The sequence below is a fragment of the Odontesthes bonariensis genome, chromosome 14, assembly GCF_027942865.1.
Source record: "Odontesthes bonariensis isolate fOdoBon6 chromosome 14, fOdoBon6.hap1, whole genome shotgun sequence".
Classification (NCBI taxonomy): domain Eukaryota; kingdom Metazoa; phylum Chordata; class Actinopteri; order Atheriniformes; family Atherinopsidae; genus Odontesthes; species Odontesthes bonariensis.
This window is the reverse complement of record NC_134519.1, coordinates 36,682,347-36,702,944: the sequence shown is the minus strand read 5'-3', so window position 1 is coordinate 36,702,944 and position 20,598 is coordinate 36,682,347. Positions and strand designations below refer to the sequence as shown.

Genomic DNA, 20,598 nt, shown 5'->3' with positions numbered 1-20,598 from the left:
AAGGTCAATATGATTTGTTTGTATCCATAAATCTTTCTGTTGGTGATCCTTTGTTGAATAAATGTTCACACATCGATCTTGCATTTTTAAGTTTATTCTTTTAGACTATGTTGCTGCATGGAAGTTATCTATAAAGCTCATGGCTAAATGGCACTGTTGATGTGAATAACAACAATTTAAACTGTATGAAAAAAAAATTTGGGATTGTGCAATACCTAATTTTAGTATATTGCATTACAACAGTAATAAACTGTCAATAAAGGTTACAGTAAGTATGCTGTAAATAAATGGTAAATTACTGGCAACCCAGATGCCAGTAACCTACTGTAACTGCAAGAAAATACAGTAATATGCTGTAATCACCAAATTCTGTTTAAACAGTAACATGCTGTAAATAAAAACAGTAAGAGTACCTTAAAATAACAGTAAAATGCTGGCAACCCTGCTGCCAGTAATTTATTGTAAATATACAAGACAATTTGTTAGAGTGTGGCTTTCTTTCTCCCACAACCTTTTCTCATCACCTGTATGGTTGGACTCGTGTTTTCATCCATGCTTGTTTAAGCATCTGTTTTCCATCTGACCGTCTTACTAACTGTTATGCAAGTTTATCAGAGGACACTCTCTCTTTTATTACCATGTGGTTTTTTGGTTTAGTTGTACAGTTACCCAGCAGGAAAACTCTTTTGAACTACTTTTGCCTTGCTGATCCAGGGTCCCGTCTTCTGTTGTTCACCTCACTGTTCCACACATTACCTGATACATCTGTCAGAATAATAATGTTAAATAAAATAAAAATAAAAATGTTTCACAGCAAAAAACACAAAAGCTGCCATCTTTTTAAGTTGCACAGTGCTTTTCTCTACACTTACCCACAGATGAGAATATTAAGGGCAAGATAGGTTCCACTGACACTATGACAAGGACAACTGACTGCACGATAGAAGTCCGAAAGTTTTGGACATGTGACTGAATAACAAAAAGGATGTCAATCATCCTTCTGTCTCAAGCCGAGGTTTTTGGTCCCAGTGTGTGTGTGCGTGTGTGCGTGTGTGTGTGCGTGTGTGTGCGTGTGTGCGTGTCTGTGTGTGTGTGTGTGTCTGCGTGTGTGTGCGTGTGTGTGCGTGTGTGTGTGTGTGCGTGTGTGCGTGTCTGTGTGTGTGTGTGTGTGCGTGTGTGTCTGCGTGTCTGTGTGTGTGTGCGTGTGTGTGTGTGTGCGTGTGTGTGTGTGCGTGTGTTTGTGCGTGTGTGTGCGTGCGTGTGTATGTGTGCGTGTGTGTGTGTTGTGGTGGTGGTGGTGGTGGTGTGGGGGGGGGGGGGGTGTACATTGTTATTGTCTCGGAAGAGCATGGACAATGATCAGCGACACATTCAGGACAGAGGGGGGGGGGGGGGGGGGGGGCGTGCAGAACGCCTCAGCATTCTCATCCCAGCATGCAGACCCAGCTGAGTGAAGGCTGGCAGGAGATGAAAACACAAAGCGGGCTCCAGGATATTGCCATACAATCCTCAGCTGGGGAAGCAGCATCCAGCTGATCCGCTGCAGCAGCTGAGCGCGCGGCGAGGTGCTACAGAGGCAACGCGATAGATGGCTTTCATGGTGGGATCCATCCCAGCTGGAGGAGGAGGGATCCAGATCTGCCTCTGCTGAATAATACAGCGAGGAGAGAGGAGAGAGGAGAAAGGAGAGAGGAGAAAGGAGAGAGGAGAGAGGAGAGAGGGATGCCATCATCGCTGGATGGCTGCCCCGCTCTTCTGACTGCCTGCTTCCAACCGAGCGATAAGCCAAGCCCACCGGCGGGGCTTGGGGGGCGTATAAAGCGGCTGTGCATTGCGTCCTCGGCAGATGAGCGCTGTGCCTCGGGTTAATCACGGAGTTCTTCAGCAGTGCAGCGGTCAGTAGGAGCAGCTATGTCTCACGCATGGGGATACGGAGCATCCGACGGTAAGGATCCGGCTTCTGTGCACTGCATGTGGAACAGGTGCATCACCTTTAATCAGCTGCATTACTTCAGAGAACGGATGCTTAATCCGACAGTCCCACTTTAAGAAAGTTTCAGTTAAACGGTACTTTCCCAACTTCAACATCACCAAAGGTTTTATATCAAATAAAGTCCTGCTTTAGGATGTTTCTGTCACTTCCAGGCAGGAAGAATTTCTAAATGCAGCAATCTTTATGGATGGACGGGGTCCAAATACAAGGACAATAACATTTGAACTACAATAACATTTAGATTTAGTTCATTTAACACATTAATTATCGGGACCTTTTTAAGTTTCGAAATACTTAACCTGAGTACTTCCATTTGACTCTGCACCCTCCATGTTTTAAATACTGTTTAAAAGAAGAAAATGAGTGGTAGTAAAACTGGAATGTCAAAAAATGTAAAAATAACTTTTATTTAGTCAATCTTTAAGAAGTCTGCAACTTCCTTTTAGTCAACATCTTTACCCTAAACTAAAGGACTGAAGCTATTTCTATTGAGAAAAGAACTTGAACACCACACTGTTGCTGAACAGATTCTATATATTTTTTTCTACAGAATAGATTGTTTTTTCCAGCTGTTGCATTGTAAATGGCTCTGAATATTTTCTTCCATTTAAATTTATAGGACCTGACAAGTGGTCAGAAAACTTTCCTATTGCTAATGGGCCCAGACAGTCTCCTATCAACATTGTCCCCAAGGAGGCCCAATATGACCCCTCTCTGAAGTCTCTAAAAATCAAGTATGACCCATCAAATGCAAAGGGCATTCTCAACAACGGACACTCCTTCCAGGTGGACTTCGTGGATGACACAGACAGCTCTAGTAAGCACGATTCAGCTCCAAGTTTAAGAATATAGAACCATGATAGATGGATAAAAAAGTAGATCAATAAATATTAATGATAATGATCATTTTTACACATCAGTAATCTTACTTTTTGTTCTGGTTTCTTGTTGAGGTATGCAAACACATGGGCATGCTTTTGCTACAGCTTTATGATAAATGTAATATAATATCATATCTTATTTTTCTTATGACATCATTTATGACATATCATCCTATTTTTTCATTTGTAATGCTCAATGGAAACAGATTCAAGCCACACACAGAGTTCTCACTTTTATTAGAATGACTGTTTTGAAGTTTGTCTATATGACAGCCTCCACCCATGCCGTATGTCCAAACCCAGATATGCTGATAGCAGGGCTCAGTTATCCTTATCATCCCAGTTTTCTTATCTGGAGCTTAACAGACATGTGCAGCACCTCACCCTGCAACAGTCTGCTCTGCTCTAATCCAGCACCACACAAAAACAAAGAATTATGAAATACATGAGTCACAGTCAAAGTTCTGAGCAGAATTGTTCTTTTTTTTTCAAGGAAACTGAAAATAAACAAATATGCATCATACGATTAATGTCAAAAATAAAATATGAGATGCTAAAATGTTAATGTCCATTGATGCTCCCATGAATGAACATCATGTGAATGAACAAAGAGAGGTGCAACAGAAAGGTAAATTCTATTCAAGTGCAGTGGCGGCTCCTGACATTTTTTTTAGGTAGTGCAATTTCCACTCTGTGAAAGCTGCATCAGTGTGCTGTGCGAAGCTGAACCGATTGCACTCATGCAAACCTGTTATGCTCCCACGCAGGAAATAAAATGTCTGATCGTCCAGAAACTCCTTGTCTTCCTCAAATAAACACAACGCAGAGTCGAGGGGTTATTTAGTCTGCCAAATAACCAGTGACCCCCCGTTATGTCCATAAGTACCATAAAAGTCCATAGGACTGAGGTATATTTGTCTAGGTAGCATAATTTATTGTAATAATTTTTAATAATTTTTAGTTATTTTTTGCATAATTTGCCAATCAGTTAATATTACACCTTAACCATTATTTATTTATTTTCCTCATATTGTTCCAGGATTCTATGAAATAAGTAAACACATAAGCTCTTAATTATAAGATTCATTCAATTTTCATTCTAAAGAATGTAATTAAAATGACAACATATAAATCCAAGTCAAGTGTTTATTGAAGTTTTGGATAAAAGTATAACCAGTTGTCAAACATGGTTAAGTGAAGCTTACTTATGTGAGATTTCTCTCTTTTTTAAATATAATACTGCACCATTAACAATGAATGTGTCATTATACATTCTGCTATTATTGTCAACATTATATAAAAGATTTAAATCATTACAAGTCAATGACTGAGCACAAAAGGTTAAGTTATTTAGCTACATCAAATACTACCTCGAAAAATAGCAGGGTTGGTGGAGCCCTGGGTTTCATCTTTGCCTCGCAAGGCGAGCCCGAAAATCCTGCAAAATTCTTCCAAACTTCCTTCTCCGCATTAGTACGACGACTAAAGGGTACTTCTGTCAGAAACACTACCGTATTGTTGCACTCGACACTCGCCATCTTCTTCGTAGAATGTTCATGGTCCCGCGCAACAGACATATGACGAAAGCACGTCGTTTGTGCGAGCACATAAACCCTCATAGAAAATGTATTGGGATCATGATTTTTGAAAAAAACTGACGTACCATTCATGTCAATTGGAGCTTCCTGATGCAAATTCGACCCTGACAGAAATCGCCCCAAATGGGCGTGGCAACACCAGGCGCGACCTTAATCTGATTGGACAATGATATATACAACCAGTTTGCCTACAGTAGATCAGTCCCGCCTTAGCAACTAGATTAAAAAAAAACTCTGTGTTTGGTAGTGCGTCGCACAAATCGCCCCTATGAAGGAGCCGCCGCTGTTCAAGTGAAAGATGAATTTAAAGGATTATTCGCTGATTAGTAGAAGTCATTAAGCTTCGATAGTAACACACACGTGAGTCCCAAACATGGTCACTGACTGAGTCTGCAGTGATTCTGTTGTGTTGTCCAAACCAGCCCTGAGCGGAGGCCCCATTTCTGGAACCTACCGTCTGAAGCAGTTCCATTTCCACTGGGGAGGCAGTGAAGACAGAGGCTCTGAGCACACCGTCAATGGCATCAAGTTCCCTTGTGAGGTACTGAAGTAACTGGAGCTGAACTGAATGCAGTGCAGAAGATGCTTAGAACAGCTTAATGATTCATGTTGAGTAAAGTGGTGTAGGTACAAAGGTGGAGGAGATGACAAATAGGTTCAATTTGATCAAATATTCTTCATTCAATAATTCTGTCATATTCTTGAGAATTTGTGAATTCTAGAACCTTTACACACTGCCTGAAAACACATACAGTAGATAGATCAGTGAATGATGTTGTGCTCAGAGTCACCTGGATAAGGTGGGAGTGTTTATATCACTGGGCAATATGATGACAGCGTCCTCCGTCCCCTTTGCTCCAGCTTCACCTGGTGCATTGGAACACCAAATATCCCAGCTTTGGAGAGGCTGCTGACAAGCCCGACGGCCTCGCCGTGGTGGGGGTCTTTCTCAAGGTGAGTGATCAGTGATCAGTCTGCTTCTGCACAGCAGAGGGATGGAAGGGGCTCCACATGTTCATGCCTTTAAAGCGGCAGTCGGCAACTTTTTTTTAGTCATATTAGCTTGAACTGTCATGGGATTCTGGAAGTAGAATATTAGATAGGCTGTTTAGGAAAAATAACGAAATCTGTAGCTCCCTCTGAAGCCTGTAATCATGCTTGCAAAAACCGAGCGCTCCCGGCTGTTTTTAACCAATCAAGTTAGGGTGGAGGAATCCTACCTGTCAATCACAGCTTGTGCACACGCTGCTGAGCGTGAGTCTGCCCCAGCTTGTGTGCGCTCACACTGGTGTGAACTCACGTGCACAACCTCGTCCACAGAGGGGGAGGGGTTTGGGGGGCGATTCGGAGCTTGTTAGAGGTTGGGGGAGGGACCTGAAAGTTGTATCAGTTCGAATTTTCCGACTTTAGACTCGCAATTTTGAAAACTTGCCGACTGCAGCTTTAAGTTTGTTCGGGGAGGAGACAGATTACATTTGAAGAATAAAAAGAAATGACGTATGTTTTCATTCAGATTGGTGCTGCCAACCCCCGGCTTCAGAAAGTTCTGGATGCCTTGGACGCCATCAAGACAAAGGTACAAAAAAGTGTCACAGATTAGATAAAACAGATATTTTGCTTCGTTCAAATGTTTCTTTGAAGAATAGTTTTCCTTTCCACTTTCCTTCCTCCCCCCTTATTTCCATGTCCTCTCCCCTGACACCTGTAGGGAAAGCAGACCACCTTTGCTAACTTTGACGCTAAGACTCTTCTTCCTGGTTCTCTGGATTATTGGACCTATGAGGGCTCTTTGACAACCCCACCCCTGTTGGAGAGTGTCACTTGGATTGTTCTTAAGGAACTAATAAGTGTCAGCCCTGCACAGGTAGTTAACTTGCATCCCATAAAAACCCTTCACCCACATACATCCTTAATTAATAAGAAACAACATGTAAGAGCAGGGATGGTTGGAGGTGAGCTGGAGTGGAAAAACCCAGAGGTCCTGCTGTGTTTGCCTCTGCTTTTACATTAAACAGAATCCCATGAGTTTAAGTAGGGGGGATCTACTTATTTCATTCTTGAAGTTGTTTCAACTTTCATTCAAGAGGCGAGACGAGTGGGCTGTTCCAGGTAATTCACTTCTTTTGGGACCATTTGCAACTTGACAGACATTTGGTATGATCATATATGTCTATATAATTTGAGATTTGTTTCAGCGTAATTACTTTACTTGTCTTGCAGATTCATTCTACTGTAGCTTACTAAAAGTAGGATAAATCAAGATACGATACAGTTTACTTTCTTGTCCCTGTAAGGAAATCTGTCAAAGATTTGCATCATTAGATACTAATGGTAATAATCTATCAAACACTTCAAAGTAGATTATTTTACTTAAAGCTAAAACTTAATGTACAATAAGTCTTTTTGTGAACTCTAGGTCTATAAATGTCATAGAGGAATACAGTCTTTGGGTAACATCAGTCATATTTGTTTAAGGTTCTGCTGGTTGATGGAATGTTTGTTCTGCACTGTATTATAAATAAAGTAACAAATGCATGTATTGCTGAACTTCAGCTGAAAAACTACTACAGAAAAATCTACAGCTATTAACCATTAGCTAATGCCATGGGATGGCCATCTGGGTATGTGTGTTTCACAGCAGGTATAATTCATATGTGTGAGAGTAGTCCTAAATACAGACCTGTTTAAAAGACCACCCACACAGGTGGGAGTAAGTGCATCAGGACAGCCTCTAAATCAGGTGAGCCTATTGCTAAATTCTCCAGTGGACATTGCAGTGCTTCAGTTTTAAATGAGAAGATAAAAGGCATGTAGCTGTAAGAGTGAATGAGTCTAAGAAATGTACAGAAACAGCTACTTAATCAATGTTGAGTGAAAGAGCTGGTTGTTTCCACACGTCTGTATCTTACAGTATTTACATCTAGAGTTTATTCATGGTTGAAGGAGCCAGAATATAAAGGCTCTAGCATGGTTGCCGCATCTGCTAGCGCGAGCGGTGTTGATGACGTCACGATTCACTGCAGTTTCGTACAGCTGTCTGTACAAATGCACCTCCTCACTGAGCCGGTCTCACATTGGTCCATCCGGTTCGTCGTTCTCGGCGCAGCCAAGTTACAAAACGACTACGACTACGCGCTGTGCCGTCTTTCCAAGGCAAGCGCCATGCCTGAAACCTCATTTTGACGTCACGGCTTGCCACCGCCGTGACAGACGCGCCAACTGTAACTCCGGCTGAAGCCACTGGAGCCAGCAAGGGCCTGAACCACAAGTACCTTGTCTTTTGCTGACATCACACTGGCTGCCTTTCTCTCTATCATCTGCATATATTGTAATTAATTAATAATGAATGTAATTAAACTGGTACACCATGTCCTCGTGTGGTTCAAAACCTGCAGTTTAGTTTAAATGCACTCCTGTTCATCCCCTAAAAAGCCTAAAAGACATGTACAACTACAACATGTACTTTTTCTCAGAGCTCTTACCTATCATTGTAGAGCCAATTACACTGAAGAACCAGCACTGTGTGCAACATGGACTTTGCTGTGACTGACAACAAACATGCTGCATGAGCCTGGTGAACTGAGCCGAATCCCAGCTCAGCATGTAGCTGGAGGTTGGCTGGCTCCCGTGGGAGATGCTGTTTATGCCACGCTGCCGCTTCGCTCGTGTCTCACACACTCCTGCTTACATCAGCTCAGTCAGAGGTTACGCCATCCCAGAGAGAACTGAAGCATGTTATCCATCTTAATGCAGCTATCTGTATGGAAGCAGGCTCATCAAATGGAGGTCTGTGCGTATGGATGACTCCTGTTCCTATCCATGAAGGCCCTTTCTGGGGACCTGTTGAGTCTGATGAGGACAGAGGAGCTCCCTGTGGGACCACATATCTAAATGGGCAATTTCCCTTGTTGAGTTTGTGTTCCAGATAAGAATCGTGTGCAGAAATAACAGCCGGATCCAGAATGGTGGAAAAGTCAAAATTACTTTTTAATTACACTGTAATAAGACTGCTTTGAGCGGTGAAAAAAGCAAAGCTATAAAAACTTCAAACAGAGCTTTGTATACTTTTCAATTCATCAAATGATATTGAAGGCAGTCTCGATATCATTGCACAACACACACTTCTGCTAAAAACTAGTTAACACATGTCTGGATTTTAAATGCTGCTCTCTGGCTCCTCTTCCACTCCACCCTCCAAACTGACCACTCCACCCTCCAAACTGACCACTCCACCCTCCAAACTGACCACTCCACCCTCCACCCTCCAAACTGACCACTCCACCCTCCAAACTGACCACTCCACCCTCCAAACTGACCACTCCAACCTCCAAACTGACCACTCCACCCTCCACCCTCCAAACTGACCACTCCACCCTCCAAACTGACCACTCCACCCTCCACCCTCCAAACTGACCACTCCACCCTCCAAACTGACCACTCCACCCTCCAAACTGACCACTCCACCCTCCACCCTCCAAACTGACCACTGGTAGATAATGGCACCATGGCTCTAGTAGAAAGTAAAAAGAAGGGACTGCACTAAAAGATTAATTTCTTATCTTGTGGATGGTTTGTTTCTGCACACATGTTATATAGTTTGGACAGGATATTATTGGTAAGGATGAAACAGTTTTTCACTCCTCTGACATCAGGTCATGCCAGTGATGTCATGATATGTCGTAGCAAAATATTGCAAAAGAACAAAGCTTTTAGTTTAGGATTCTGAAATGCACAACGTGAATTCAATAAAAAAACGCAGAACAGGAAATGAGTGTAACTTTTATTTAATCCCAGAGGAAACTGAGCAGGATACTGAGCAGTGTTTGTGAGCAGAAAAGAGTGCTTGTGAAAGACTCTTTCTCCACTGTTGGCACAAATGTGGCCCAGAGCAAAAAACTTTAATGAGGGTGCACCCCTGAGAGCTCATAGTTGCCCCTCGATTGGACCCCTTTGGAACTGTGTTTGCAGGGACATGATCTTATATCTCCTGTCCTCTGATTGGATAATCTTCTTACATAGAAAGACCAACCCACATGAGATTTATGTTGGAGAGCAACATGTTTGCAGCCATGATTTCTCTTTTTTTATTTAGATTTACTTTCAGTTTAAGTAGAGGTTCTGTTAGCTTTAGACATTTGTCTTTAAGTTTTGGAAAAGATTGTGAATGTTTTTAAAAACAGCCTGCTGGAATTTGACATGAAAACACACTGAGGATATTTCCACTGCACATTGACAGCAGGGTACCTTCAACTCTGATTGGTCATGTCAATGGGGTCCTGTAAGACAACAGGAAGATTCAAACCCAAATGGTTCCCACTACAGAGCAGAGGAAAATCTATTAGAATTCATTCTCAATTCCCAAGAACCCCTTTTTTAAGGGGTCTTGATTCTCTGGCCCTCATCAGGGTTCATGGGATCAGATGAAACACACGAACAATAATTTGTTTTGTCTGAGCTGAACACTTAGCTGAAGAAGCATCCAACACCAGGGGCAAAGGGACAGTGCCCACCTGCTTTGTGGCTTACATGTACTTACGATTTGTCATGTCCTCCATATGTCTTGGGGGAGCCAAAAAACAAACAAAAAAGAAAAACTCCACAAGTTTTATTGCTATGAAATCATTTTTACAACCTCTTTGATTTGTTCCCCTGTAAGCACAATTAATAGAGAAATAATAGCAACTGCTTGCATTATACAAGGCAGAGGAGTGAGAGAAGAAGAAGGAGAATTCTTCTTTTTCATGAGAAGAATAGTTTTACGGTTGGAATGAATGATAAGTATTCATTGAAACATTTGATACAACAGGCATCACTGAAGTAGATGCTGTTATATGAATACATTGTTGGCAGGCCTAACGTCCACATTGTCCACATGCAACTTCCCCACACTGGGCCTGTCAGCACATCCAACTGATGGGACTTTCACACATGAACACAGGAGAAATTCTGGAGCGTGCAGAGAATAGACTCAGACTTAGCAGTTGCCCATTAACACATGCGCATTGGAACAGGAGATACTCTCCATTAGATGGGACTACCTTGTTATTTTGTAATCCCACTGTCCTCTTGCAGGTACTGAATAAGTATTCCATGTTAGGAGTTTTCTTCGATGCAGCTAATGTGACTGATTTAATAGAAACCAGACCTTCTTTCTGTCTTTGCCCTTTGTGGCGCTCTCTTCTCCTTACTAGATGGCCAAGTTTCGAAGCCTCCTCTTCAGTGCAGAAGGAGAAACTCCATGCTGCATGGTGGACAACTACCGGCCTCCTCAGCTCCTCAAAGGTCGTCAGGTCCGCGCCTCCTTCAAATGAATCCAGCTTGACCTTCACAGTGGCTTCTCTCCCTCTTTTAGTTTAACATTAAGACCCCCATTGTTCTCACATAGATTTCTTTTCTTTTCTTTGTTGTAATCTTAGTTTGTTATCCATTGATATTTATCCATATATATATATATTTCTTCTTCTTGTTGACATCTATAACAGCCAGTGATAATGAGACTGAAAGTCCAGTGATCCAATGATAAGTAAGATCACTTTTAAAGTAGCATTACTGAGGTATAAAAATACATCTTTGGCCTTTGTCCATAATGGAATCATTTCTGCTTCACATAATCAAAAAGCATACCCTGCCCATCTGAGGTCGATGAATGATTTCAACTTAGCTTGCTTTAAAATGAAAGCCTTTGACTGCCTCTTGAAGCTTTTTCTATGATTAATTAAGTGTTGTTAATTGTCTTGCAGACAGCTCTCAGATTGTACAACAGATGTTTTTATTGATAGCACTTTAATACAAAGTGGTCACATCAGCAGTTGTTATACAATATTTTTTTATATTGACAGCCACAGCCACATTCTATAAAGATTTCAATTCATTACAAATACTTTTTTCCTTCAAAATATGGCTATAATATCGCACACAGTGGTCTTCTGATCTTTTTAAAATCATGTAAAAACAACCACCAGGAATGTTGGGTCAACATATAAACATACTATTAAAACAGAAGCCACTCAGTTACTAAATATGATCAGTATTTTATTTTTAGCAATGACTCCAGACAGTTCTTCTTCTCACTAAACCAGACTAGAGTAATGTTACTTTTTGGTTTGGAAACCTCTCATGAGGTGGCTACAGTAGCTCAAACTAACCCATCTCAGTACACCAGTTCTGTGATATTCCATCATTGTTTCATGTGTATCAGTCGTGGCATAAATGTAAAAACTATTTCATCAATAAAAACTCATATTTAACAAATGCTTCAAGTCATTCTTTATTACAACTTATTGAAAGTTGAGTTGGAGCCCCTGACAAAAGGCAAAATTGTCAGATGTATTCTGAACTCCTGGATTATGGTCTCTTGTCACTGCACTCTACACAACCTGAAACAAACTTTCAGCATCTTGTGCTTCTGTGGGATCTAGGTCTTTTCAGCTTCCAGATACAGCCACTTGGAATGTCCGGCTGCTTGCATGTTAGCTGATTCTGCTTAAGGTATGTGGCTGAAAACTGGCTGGCCTTTAACAGGGAGAGGTGGCTGCATGCAACAGAGGAAATGTCAGATTGATCAGATGCCTCTGAAACATTCTAAAAACTGTTGTGCAGTAGTGATGGGAAGTTCGGCTCTTTTGACTCAGCTCCCAAAGAAGAGTCGGCTCTTTCGACTCCCAAACGGCTCCTTATTTAGGATCTTTTGTAGCCTATATTTTACCTTAAAGGTTCTATGGCATGAAAATAAATGGAGGCTTTTATATATTTTTATAGGCTTTGGTGGTCCCCTAATACTGTATCTGAGTTTTTTTCCTCAAAATTCTGCCTTGGTGCAGAATTACAGCCAGTCCCAAAAATGAGCTTTCGTTAGGATCCTCAGAATGAGCTGTTTAGTGTGGGTGTGGCCTTACTTACGCCCGTGGTACCTTGCGCAAATGTTTTGTGAATCGCTATGGCACGTAGATGGCGCTGCAGCCCTATGCCGTAAAACTAGCGAAACCTGTTGAAATGAGCTTACTTTGACAATATGACGAACTAGTTACTGAACAACTCTCCTAACACAGTCAAACATCAAGCAAGTGCTACACAAGACACAGCAAAAAAGGCGTGCGTGAAGGGGAAAGCAGGAGTGAGGATTTTGACATTCTCATCTGATTGCTCTGGTTTGCAAAGATGCACGTAGCGCGAGTCATTTCAATCAGGGGAAAGGCAGATATCGTGCGCGCCATAACACCAACAGCAGGACGGCTATCAAAACAACAAATAAGTACACAACACTCGTGTTACAGTAAATGAGGTGTCCACTCGCATACCTCATGTTATTTACTGTTACATTAGCGACAGTGACCGAGCTATTAGCTGCAGAGCTAACGACACAGACAGACTGACCGTTTTGACTCTGCTAACGATACAAACCCTTTCCTGTGGTAACAAGCTATATAACTATACTGTACATACAGGAAAGCAACACAATAATAGAGCGTTAAATTACTTACTATCGGGAATGAGATCCTTCCCCAAGTAAGGGGGTGAATGGAGCAGGAGATTAACAGGCGGATCGGTGCGGCGTCTGCAGTGATGCGGGCTCTGCACCGGCCCGTCGTGGTGAAGAAGGAGCTGAGCCAGAAGGCGAAGCTCTCGATTTACCGGTCAATCTATGTTCCTACCCTCACCTATGGTCACGAGCTGTGGGTAGTGACCGAGAGAATGAGATCGCGAATACAATCGGCCAAATGAGATTCCTCCACAGGGTGTCTGGGCTCTCCCTTGGGCTCGGTATTGGCCCAAGTTCTGGAAACATTCGTCTGTGAAATATTTGGCGCACACATACACAAATCTCTTCGGTTCTGTCATCACTTTCCCAGAAAAAAACAAAATCTGTCCACTGGCTCTTTAGAGGTTCTGATGCAGGAGCTCTAAACAGATTTTTTACATCCATGTACAGAGCAATGAGCTGGCCAAAGAGCTGTGGGCGGGGAAAGGCAGTTTATTGGCTCTGGGTGGAAACAACCTCCACGTCATGAGCGGCGCCCACGTCATAAGCGGCGGCTTTCCCGATCAGGCCCTCTGCATGGTCACATTTCCAAAGGCGGAGAATAATTTCCAGTGCATGGTTTAGGTCTACCGTCATTTTTAGCCACTGGGGGACCGCAGGCAGGCTAGAGGAACTCATATTAATGTTAAACAACCTTAAAAAGTGAAAATTTCATGCCATAGGACCTTTAACTTTGCAAAAGAAAATCATGGTTTATGTGTTGAAAACCCTTTTGCTTTCAGTGTTTTTATGAGAGACCTTATAATTGCCTAATTCTTTGCATTTATTCTGTGACAAAACCACTTTTACATTTGTTTATTTCAATTAAACTTTTTTATTGCACAAATTAACAATAAACTTCAAACAAATCCACAGAACAGAACCAAACTCAAGCTAACATTAATAATGTCCTCAATTAAACTTTTTTATTAGACAAATGAACCAAAAAATTTCAAACAAATCCACAGAACAGAACCAAAACCTAGAACCAAACTCCTAATTCTCGTGAATACCGCACACTGGCCAATCATAACAAAGCTCTGTTGTAACCAGAGCTGGGACTGAGCACTGAAAGTGAAACCTAAGCAGCGAATGGAAAAAAACTTGGAGTCGGCTCTCACTTGATGCGAGCCGGCTCTTCTGATTCACTACAAAGAGCCGGCTCTCAGAGCTGATGCTTGTGCGCATGACCCATCACTATTGTGCAGTACTGTTTGAAGTTCGGATGAGAAAGATTCCCATTATGTGTAATCTTAATCCATTTGTTTTGCTGAAGAAGAATGTATGCCAATCTACCACCAAGGAGGGAGGATTGTGTTGGGTTTTTGTGATTCAGAATGGTAATGAAAACATTAGACATTGTATAATATAGCAGACAAGTGATGTGAGAGATTACACAATACTGTTCTTAAAAATGAATATTATATTGTTATTAATTAGGTTGCATTACAAATCTGTTCTGAAACTGCAAACCTGCATTTGTTAGAACATTGATAACATTATGTAACGCTGGCTGTTTCTTGTCTCTACCAATCCTGATTTGAGGCCTCATTATCACAGAACATTAGGACAGATGGCACTGTCTCTGTGTCATTACGTAAGCTGCATGGATGGATAGAAGTGAGACGTGATGGTTAGAACTTCCAAAAAGAAGTCAAAGAACAAACAAAAGTTAGAACATGACAATAACTCTAATGATAAATAAGCCGCAAGTGGTAATCACCCTTAAGATCTGTAGAAAGCAACTAATTAGGATACGTTGAATGCAATTAGTAGCATAGAGCAGATGTTGGGCCACAAACCGTCTTTCGCAGGATGTCTCAAAAATAATCAGAATAGCTCAAAAATGGCTCAAGTTATGCAAAAGATATAAAGCCCCATTCCTTCAGAATATTGTGGGTTGGTGGTGGTTATCTTTTTAGACAACTAAGGCTTTCAGTGTTTCATGTAAATTGGTCTTATACGGTAAAAATCTTAAAACTGGATAGGACCTTCGTTTTGACAAAGCCCCACTGGTTAGCCACGATTTCAGGGTAATGTCCCTGCTGGGACAAATAAACATGAACACTATCTGTGTGTGTTTGTGATGACTGATCTCCGATGAGAACCTGAATAGGTTGACTGAAATTCAACGGATTTGAAGTTGACTAACTTAATGGAATGCAATGCAATTTTATCCATGGCGGTCCTAATTTGGAACCAATTTTGTTGATTTATTCTAAGTCCCAGAGTGCTGTACATGAAATTTGGTGTTGATACAGTCAAAAAAAACAAAAAGTAGCTTTACATTTTGTAAATTTGCCAAAAGGTCTTCATGTCTGGCTTGATTTTCCAAGAGGGACTATCTAAAAAAAAAATGCAGGATTTGCCGTTCTTTTCCGTAGTATTAACAATCAGAGAATAATGAAAAACCTTTAAGGACCAGTAAGATATTAACAGACCACACACACATGTGGTGCTTGTTGCTTTGTTTCCCACTTGCTGCGACATGCCGGGACCACTGGACTCTCTCAGCCTTCCCTGGCCGGGCTGACTGGATGCTACCCTCCTGAAACGGAGCAACTTCTCAACCCAATGTGTCACAGTTCCAACCTGCATTGCTGTTATTAAGTCCGTAAAAATTGGCTTTGTTCTTAGACATTATGAATGAAATAGGGCTCAGTACTTTTCCATATGACCTAAAGTGATCCAGGAGTAGAAAGACAAAACAATTAGGAAAGCCTGGGAAAGCAAGGGCAGATTCACACACACACATTGTTTGGCTGATCCGGAGAATATGACGAAGCATGTTGAACCTACTCATGTCCAATCATACTCGGTCGAGTGTGAGTCCAACCTATGAGGCTAGAAATGCAAACGATACCCGGAAGTCGAGGTTCAGTCTGACAGACTTCCTGCGGGAGCGCTGTTCCACTGAGCCCAGCGCTGATATGCTTTGACATGTGACTACCAATAAACACTTCATTTTCACTTGAATTACTCCGGTCCGTTCTTGAGCTTCCAATTAAAGAACCGAATCTAACAAAATGGTGCCGTGACGTCCGTGTTGACTGGCTCATAGACCCCCGTGCGAGGGAGGTCGGCTGGAGGTGATCGTTGGGACGACTTTTTTCAGACAATTTGAGGCGCCAGAACAAAAGGTGAGCAGAAAACCTCTTGTACGACTAAATGTGAAATTTCTGCATATTGGTCAACCTAAATGAAGTTGTCTGAATTAAGGTGTCCTCTGATCATGGTAAATCCAAGTGTTAATGTACTGTCTGATGTTTGCATTGAATGGTAACACGTCCAGTATAAACACATAGCCTCACACAGGGAAAGTGAATAAGTGTCCTGACAAGTGAATTCGAACAAATAAAAGACAAGATAAATTCATTTTATAAATGAATATCCCATTTGTGGAACTTGTCTTCAAAAGTGAGAGCTCCGTGTGACGAAGTAGTTTATAATTCCCGAAATTGAGTCGGGTCGACTAGATATATAAAATTAGTGGAAATCCGGGACGGAAGGGCTGCTCCCCTGGCGGTAGTTGGGACGAAGGATTGAGGCCTTCCAGGCTACGAAGCGGTCTGTGTGACTGGACAAATTTAAACTGTAGGACACAGGGTCAGATTTGTTTAATTTTCATGCAACTGTGGGGTGGGGATCCTGCTTGATTGATATTTTACTGCTCATATCATGCAGATCTCAAGTGGTTCTGTCTCAAAATATTGGGGTTTGGTATAGATAAAAAGGGGGGAGAAAACAGTATTTTTATGGTCCCGAGGTGAGAAGAAAAACGAGGGACAGATAAATTGGACTGGAGAAATGCAGAAAAAAGAGTGTGCGGGTTTGCTCCACTGAGGCTGAGTGTGTGTGTTCAAAATGTTTTCGAAACAAACGAGAGAGTAAGAATCAAGCACATGCATGATACAGAAGGAAAAAGTTGATATATGATATATTGGATCCCAAAGTTTATTGACAAAAGTTAATAATTTTTTTTCAGCATCAATGCACTAATAGAAGACCTATAAGAGAAAAAGAAAAGATCAACAGATTTGGAGGCTTGGCCTGAGGCCTGAGGTTTCTAACTAAAGATCAGCTGTGCAGCAGCATTACAGGAAATAATGAATAATGAATAATGAAAAGCTTCAAACGCTTTTTGAGCCATAATATTCCCAATTTAAGTTTATAGTTGTTCTCTTTGTCATAAATGCACACACCCTAAGATTGTCTTTTCTCAACCCTGCTTGTTTTTTTCTCTCATTCAGCCCTGGGGCCCGTTGCACAAAAGTAGGATTTAGACATCCAGGATGAATTACTTAGCCAGGTTCAAGGAATCCAAAACATGGCGCCCAGGCTTAGTTGGTTGCACAAAGGCCAAGCCAGGATGAGCAGACACGGATTCATTAAGCCAGGTGAAACCGATCCTGGATAAGTGCTGCACACGGCTTGCTTAAATAGACCCCACGATCGATCATAGATTCACTGATTCACCATGGCAACAAGGGCGGCGTATTTCTCCCCAGCGGAGCAAGAATTATTAATGGAAGCATATGAAGAGGTGACGGAGAAAATAAAACAAAAAGGAAATACTGCCACAGTTAAAAAAACAAAGGGAGCAAGCGTGGCAAACCATTGCTGACCGCCTGAATGCGTAAGTAGTGCACAAATCACACTCACCACTCCACTGAAACTATCACAATTAGGCTTCAATCCAAATAAAATGTTAATTAACATATCGTCACCTTCCTAAAATAATCGCCCAAGTCATTTTTTGGCATCAAAGGTGTGGTCCTAAAAATGCCTAAGTCATTTATTTAATCTTAGTTTTTATGAAAAACAATAAGTGTTCTTATGTCAAGCATCCTTTGATACATACTTACTGACTGAAATGATTATTTTATGCTATAATTTAACTTTTGGGGGGAGTTTTTTGTGTTTCCTGAAAAACCTGAAAAAATGACTTATGCGATTATTTTAGGAAGGTGATGATATTTGAAAAGATAGTTGTAGCCTACTTTGATTATGAATAAGTTGAAATTGACTGCATGTGAGTGAAACTACCTAAATGTAACTCCATGCTCCTCCACTGTTTCATTGTGTGTGTGTGTAGATTTAACATGACTGGGCCAAAACGGACATGGCAGCAAGTCAAACTAAAATATAAGAACATCCTGCAGAATGGTAAGTCCCCTGACAAATACTTAGCAAGTGTAGTTTTTATTAAGAATGTGCCTGCCCACACATTGCCTGTACTGTGCATTAATTGGTTTAACATCTTATCATTTCAGATGGTCTGCAATGCTGACTATTTGTTCAGTAATGTTGTGGCAAAGTGGCCCGGCTCGGTCCACGACTCCCGAGTGTTTCGGAACTCGGAGACCTATCGGCGCCTATCACAAGGTGAGCCACAGAACCTCTATTGATAACCACTTTTAACATCATGGCTGTGTTAAGAATGTCACTACTTATGAGGTTGTGATAGTAACATTTTGTATTCACAGGTGAATTCCTGGGTGTATTGCTGGGTGACAGAGGGTATGCCTGCCAGCCTTTTCTGCTCACTCCATTTGCAGACCCTCTGGAGGCACAACTGGCATACAACCGTGCCCATGCCAGAACAAGGGCCCGGATCGAAATGACATTTGGCCTACTGAAGGCACGCTTTCAGTGTCTGACCCACCTGAGAGTCAGCCCAGACAGGGCATGTGATATCACTGTGGCCTGTGCTGTCCTCCACAATGTGGCCTGCCTGAGAAAGGAGAGGGCCCCCAGAGTGCCAGCTCTCATAGACTGGGACATTCCTGCCATCTTCCCGGATGACGGCTGTGGTCGGCTGGTCAGAGACAATAGTTGTTAAATTATTTTAATTAATATGCATGTTGATTTAAGTTGGGCCTGCAATGGCAGATACATTTTTGTTAGGTTTTTGTGCTGTATAGGCAAGGCAATTTTATTTGTGTAGCCCATTTTTACAAACAGTTTGTCTCAAACTGCATGCTTTGATTCTGTGCTTTGTCTTGTAGAGCACTGTGTGACTTCAGTTTTGAAAGGAGCTGATGGTTTACTTGCTTTGATTCATCCTTGTTCAATAAAGGAACATCATGGTACTCTCTAATGTGTATTTATATTTATATGGTGATGTACTTTATGTGTAGTCTGTGGGAAACTAAATTATCTAGTGGTTCATCTAAAATCATCAGTTATCTAAAATGATTGTAATTAATGATCACAAATGTTTCAATAATGATAGTGGGTATAGTTAAATGTTTTAACAATATGTTCTAGGCAGTGGAATAAATATTGGTTTCCATTTGTGGCGACCGCTGACTGAGATAAGGAATGAGATTAAATAGATCCTGGAACTTAGCCTGGTCTGGAGCAGGCTAGCTTCACAGAATAAATCTCCATGGTAACTTAGGTCTGAACATATCCCACTTCCCTTATCCTACTTTTGTGCAACTGGATCATGGATAAGTTGATCCAGGATAGCCAACATATCCCGGCTTAATCCCTTATCCTACTTTTGTGCAACGGGCCCCTGAGAGTGAGAACAATCCAAACAGACTCTGAGTGATCATTGGCCTGAATTTATAATGATATAATGATTATAATGGGGGTTTAGTTTTGTACTAGAGCAATTATTATTAATTCATCCATCTATTTTAACATGCATATGATTGGGAGAGACACCAAAGTATGTAGATAAACTGAAAACAGCTTTACAATGCAAACATCGCAGTGATGAGATAAGAAAAATAAATCCAGGAAGAAAAGTGTTTGAGCCATTCATACAAATTGTTGCTGAAATAAGATTTAACAGCTCTCTTAAAGAGCTAAAGTCAAATACACAAGCAGAGTGTTTAGGAGATTTGCTCCTTTAATTGAAAAACCATCTGAGAAAAAATGTTCTACAAATTGAAACTTTATGATTCCACCTGAAGCAGAACTGACATCAGACAGTCAGACATGACTATGACATACTGTAGGTTAAACTATCAGGATTTAGGATTTAATATCACGGCCAGACAGTCAGATGTCAAACAATGTGATATCATCTTAAAGTTATTAAAGATTAGCCTTTATTGTTATTAGGAGATATTAACATAACTTTAAAATTTTAGCTGCTCTAAATTTCCTCTGCCTCTGGTCACCGATTAAATAGTCAATAGTTATCACCAATATTTAGATTCAAACTAAACCATTTAACTATTTAACAGCAGCAGATCTAAGAAACAATTAATATCCTCTCTTAACAAAGAAGCACAGAGGTTTAAATAAATTAGGCCATTAGCTGCAGCTGCAGCGAGACTGAGCCATAACAAGACAAGTCAAGGTTTGTTTTTGTGGCGCATTTAAAAACAGTGAGCAGAGTGCAACTTGGTTAGCCAAAATAAAGATCTATGCAGACACAGACTTAACTTTGGCTGAAACCATATCCCTATTATGCATTATATTATGCATTATTTAACCTACTATTTTATATGATATATAATATATGACCTATATATGAATGTTTTCAGGTTGTCCCACATGAGGCCTGGACGGGGAGAAAATACCCTGTCCATAGCTTGTCTCCATCGCCCTCGCGTCCTCGTCTCCAGTATGAGGACTTGTGTGAATGTG

The 20,598-nt window shown here is 41.2% G+C and overlaps 1 protein-coding gene across 1 annotated transcript; it reads left to right on the top strand.

Annotated features, from left to right (window-relative positions):
- Positions 1-1,737: 1,737 nt before the first annotated feature.
- Positions 1,738-11,723, top strand: cahz (carbonic anhydrase). The gene is made up of 7 exons (XM_075484213.1): positions 1,738-1,945; positions 2,613-2,810; positions 4,895-5,013; positions 5,334-5,426; positions 5,986-6,048; positions 6,181-6,336; positions 10,664-11,723. The coding sequence occupies exons 1-7, from the start codon at positions 1,912-1,914 to the stop codon at positions 10,781-10,783; spliced, it is 783 nt and encodes a 260-aa protein (XP_075340328.1). The 5' UTR covers positions 1,738-1,911; the 3' UTR covers positions 10,784-11,723.
- The last annotated feature ends 8,875 nt before the right edge of the window (positions 11,724-20,598 follow it).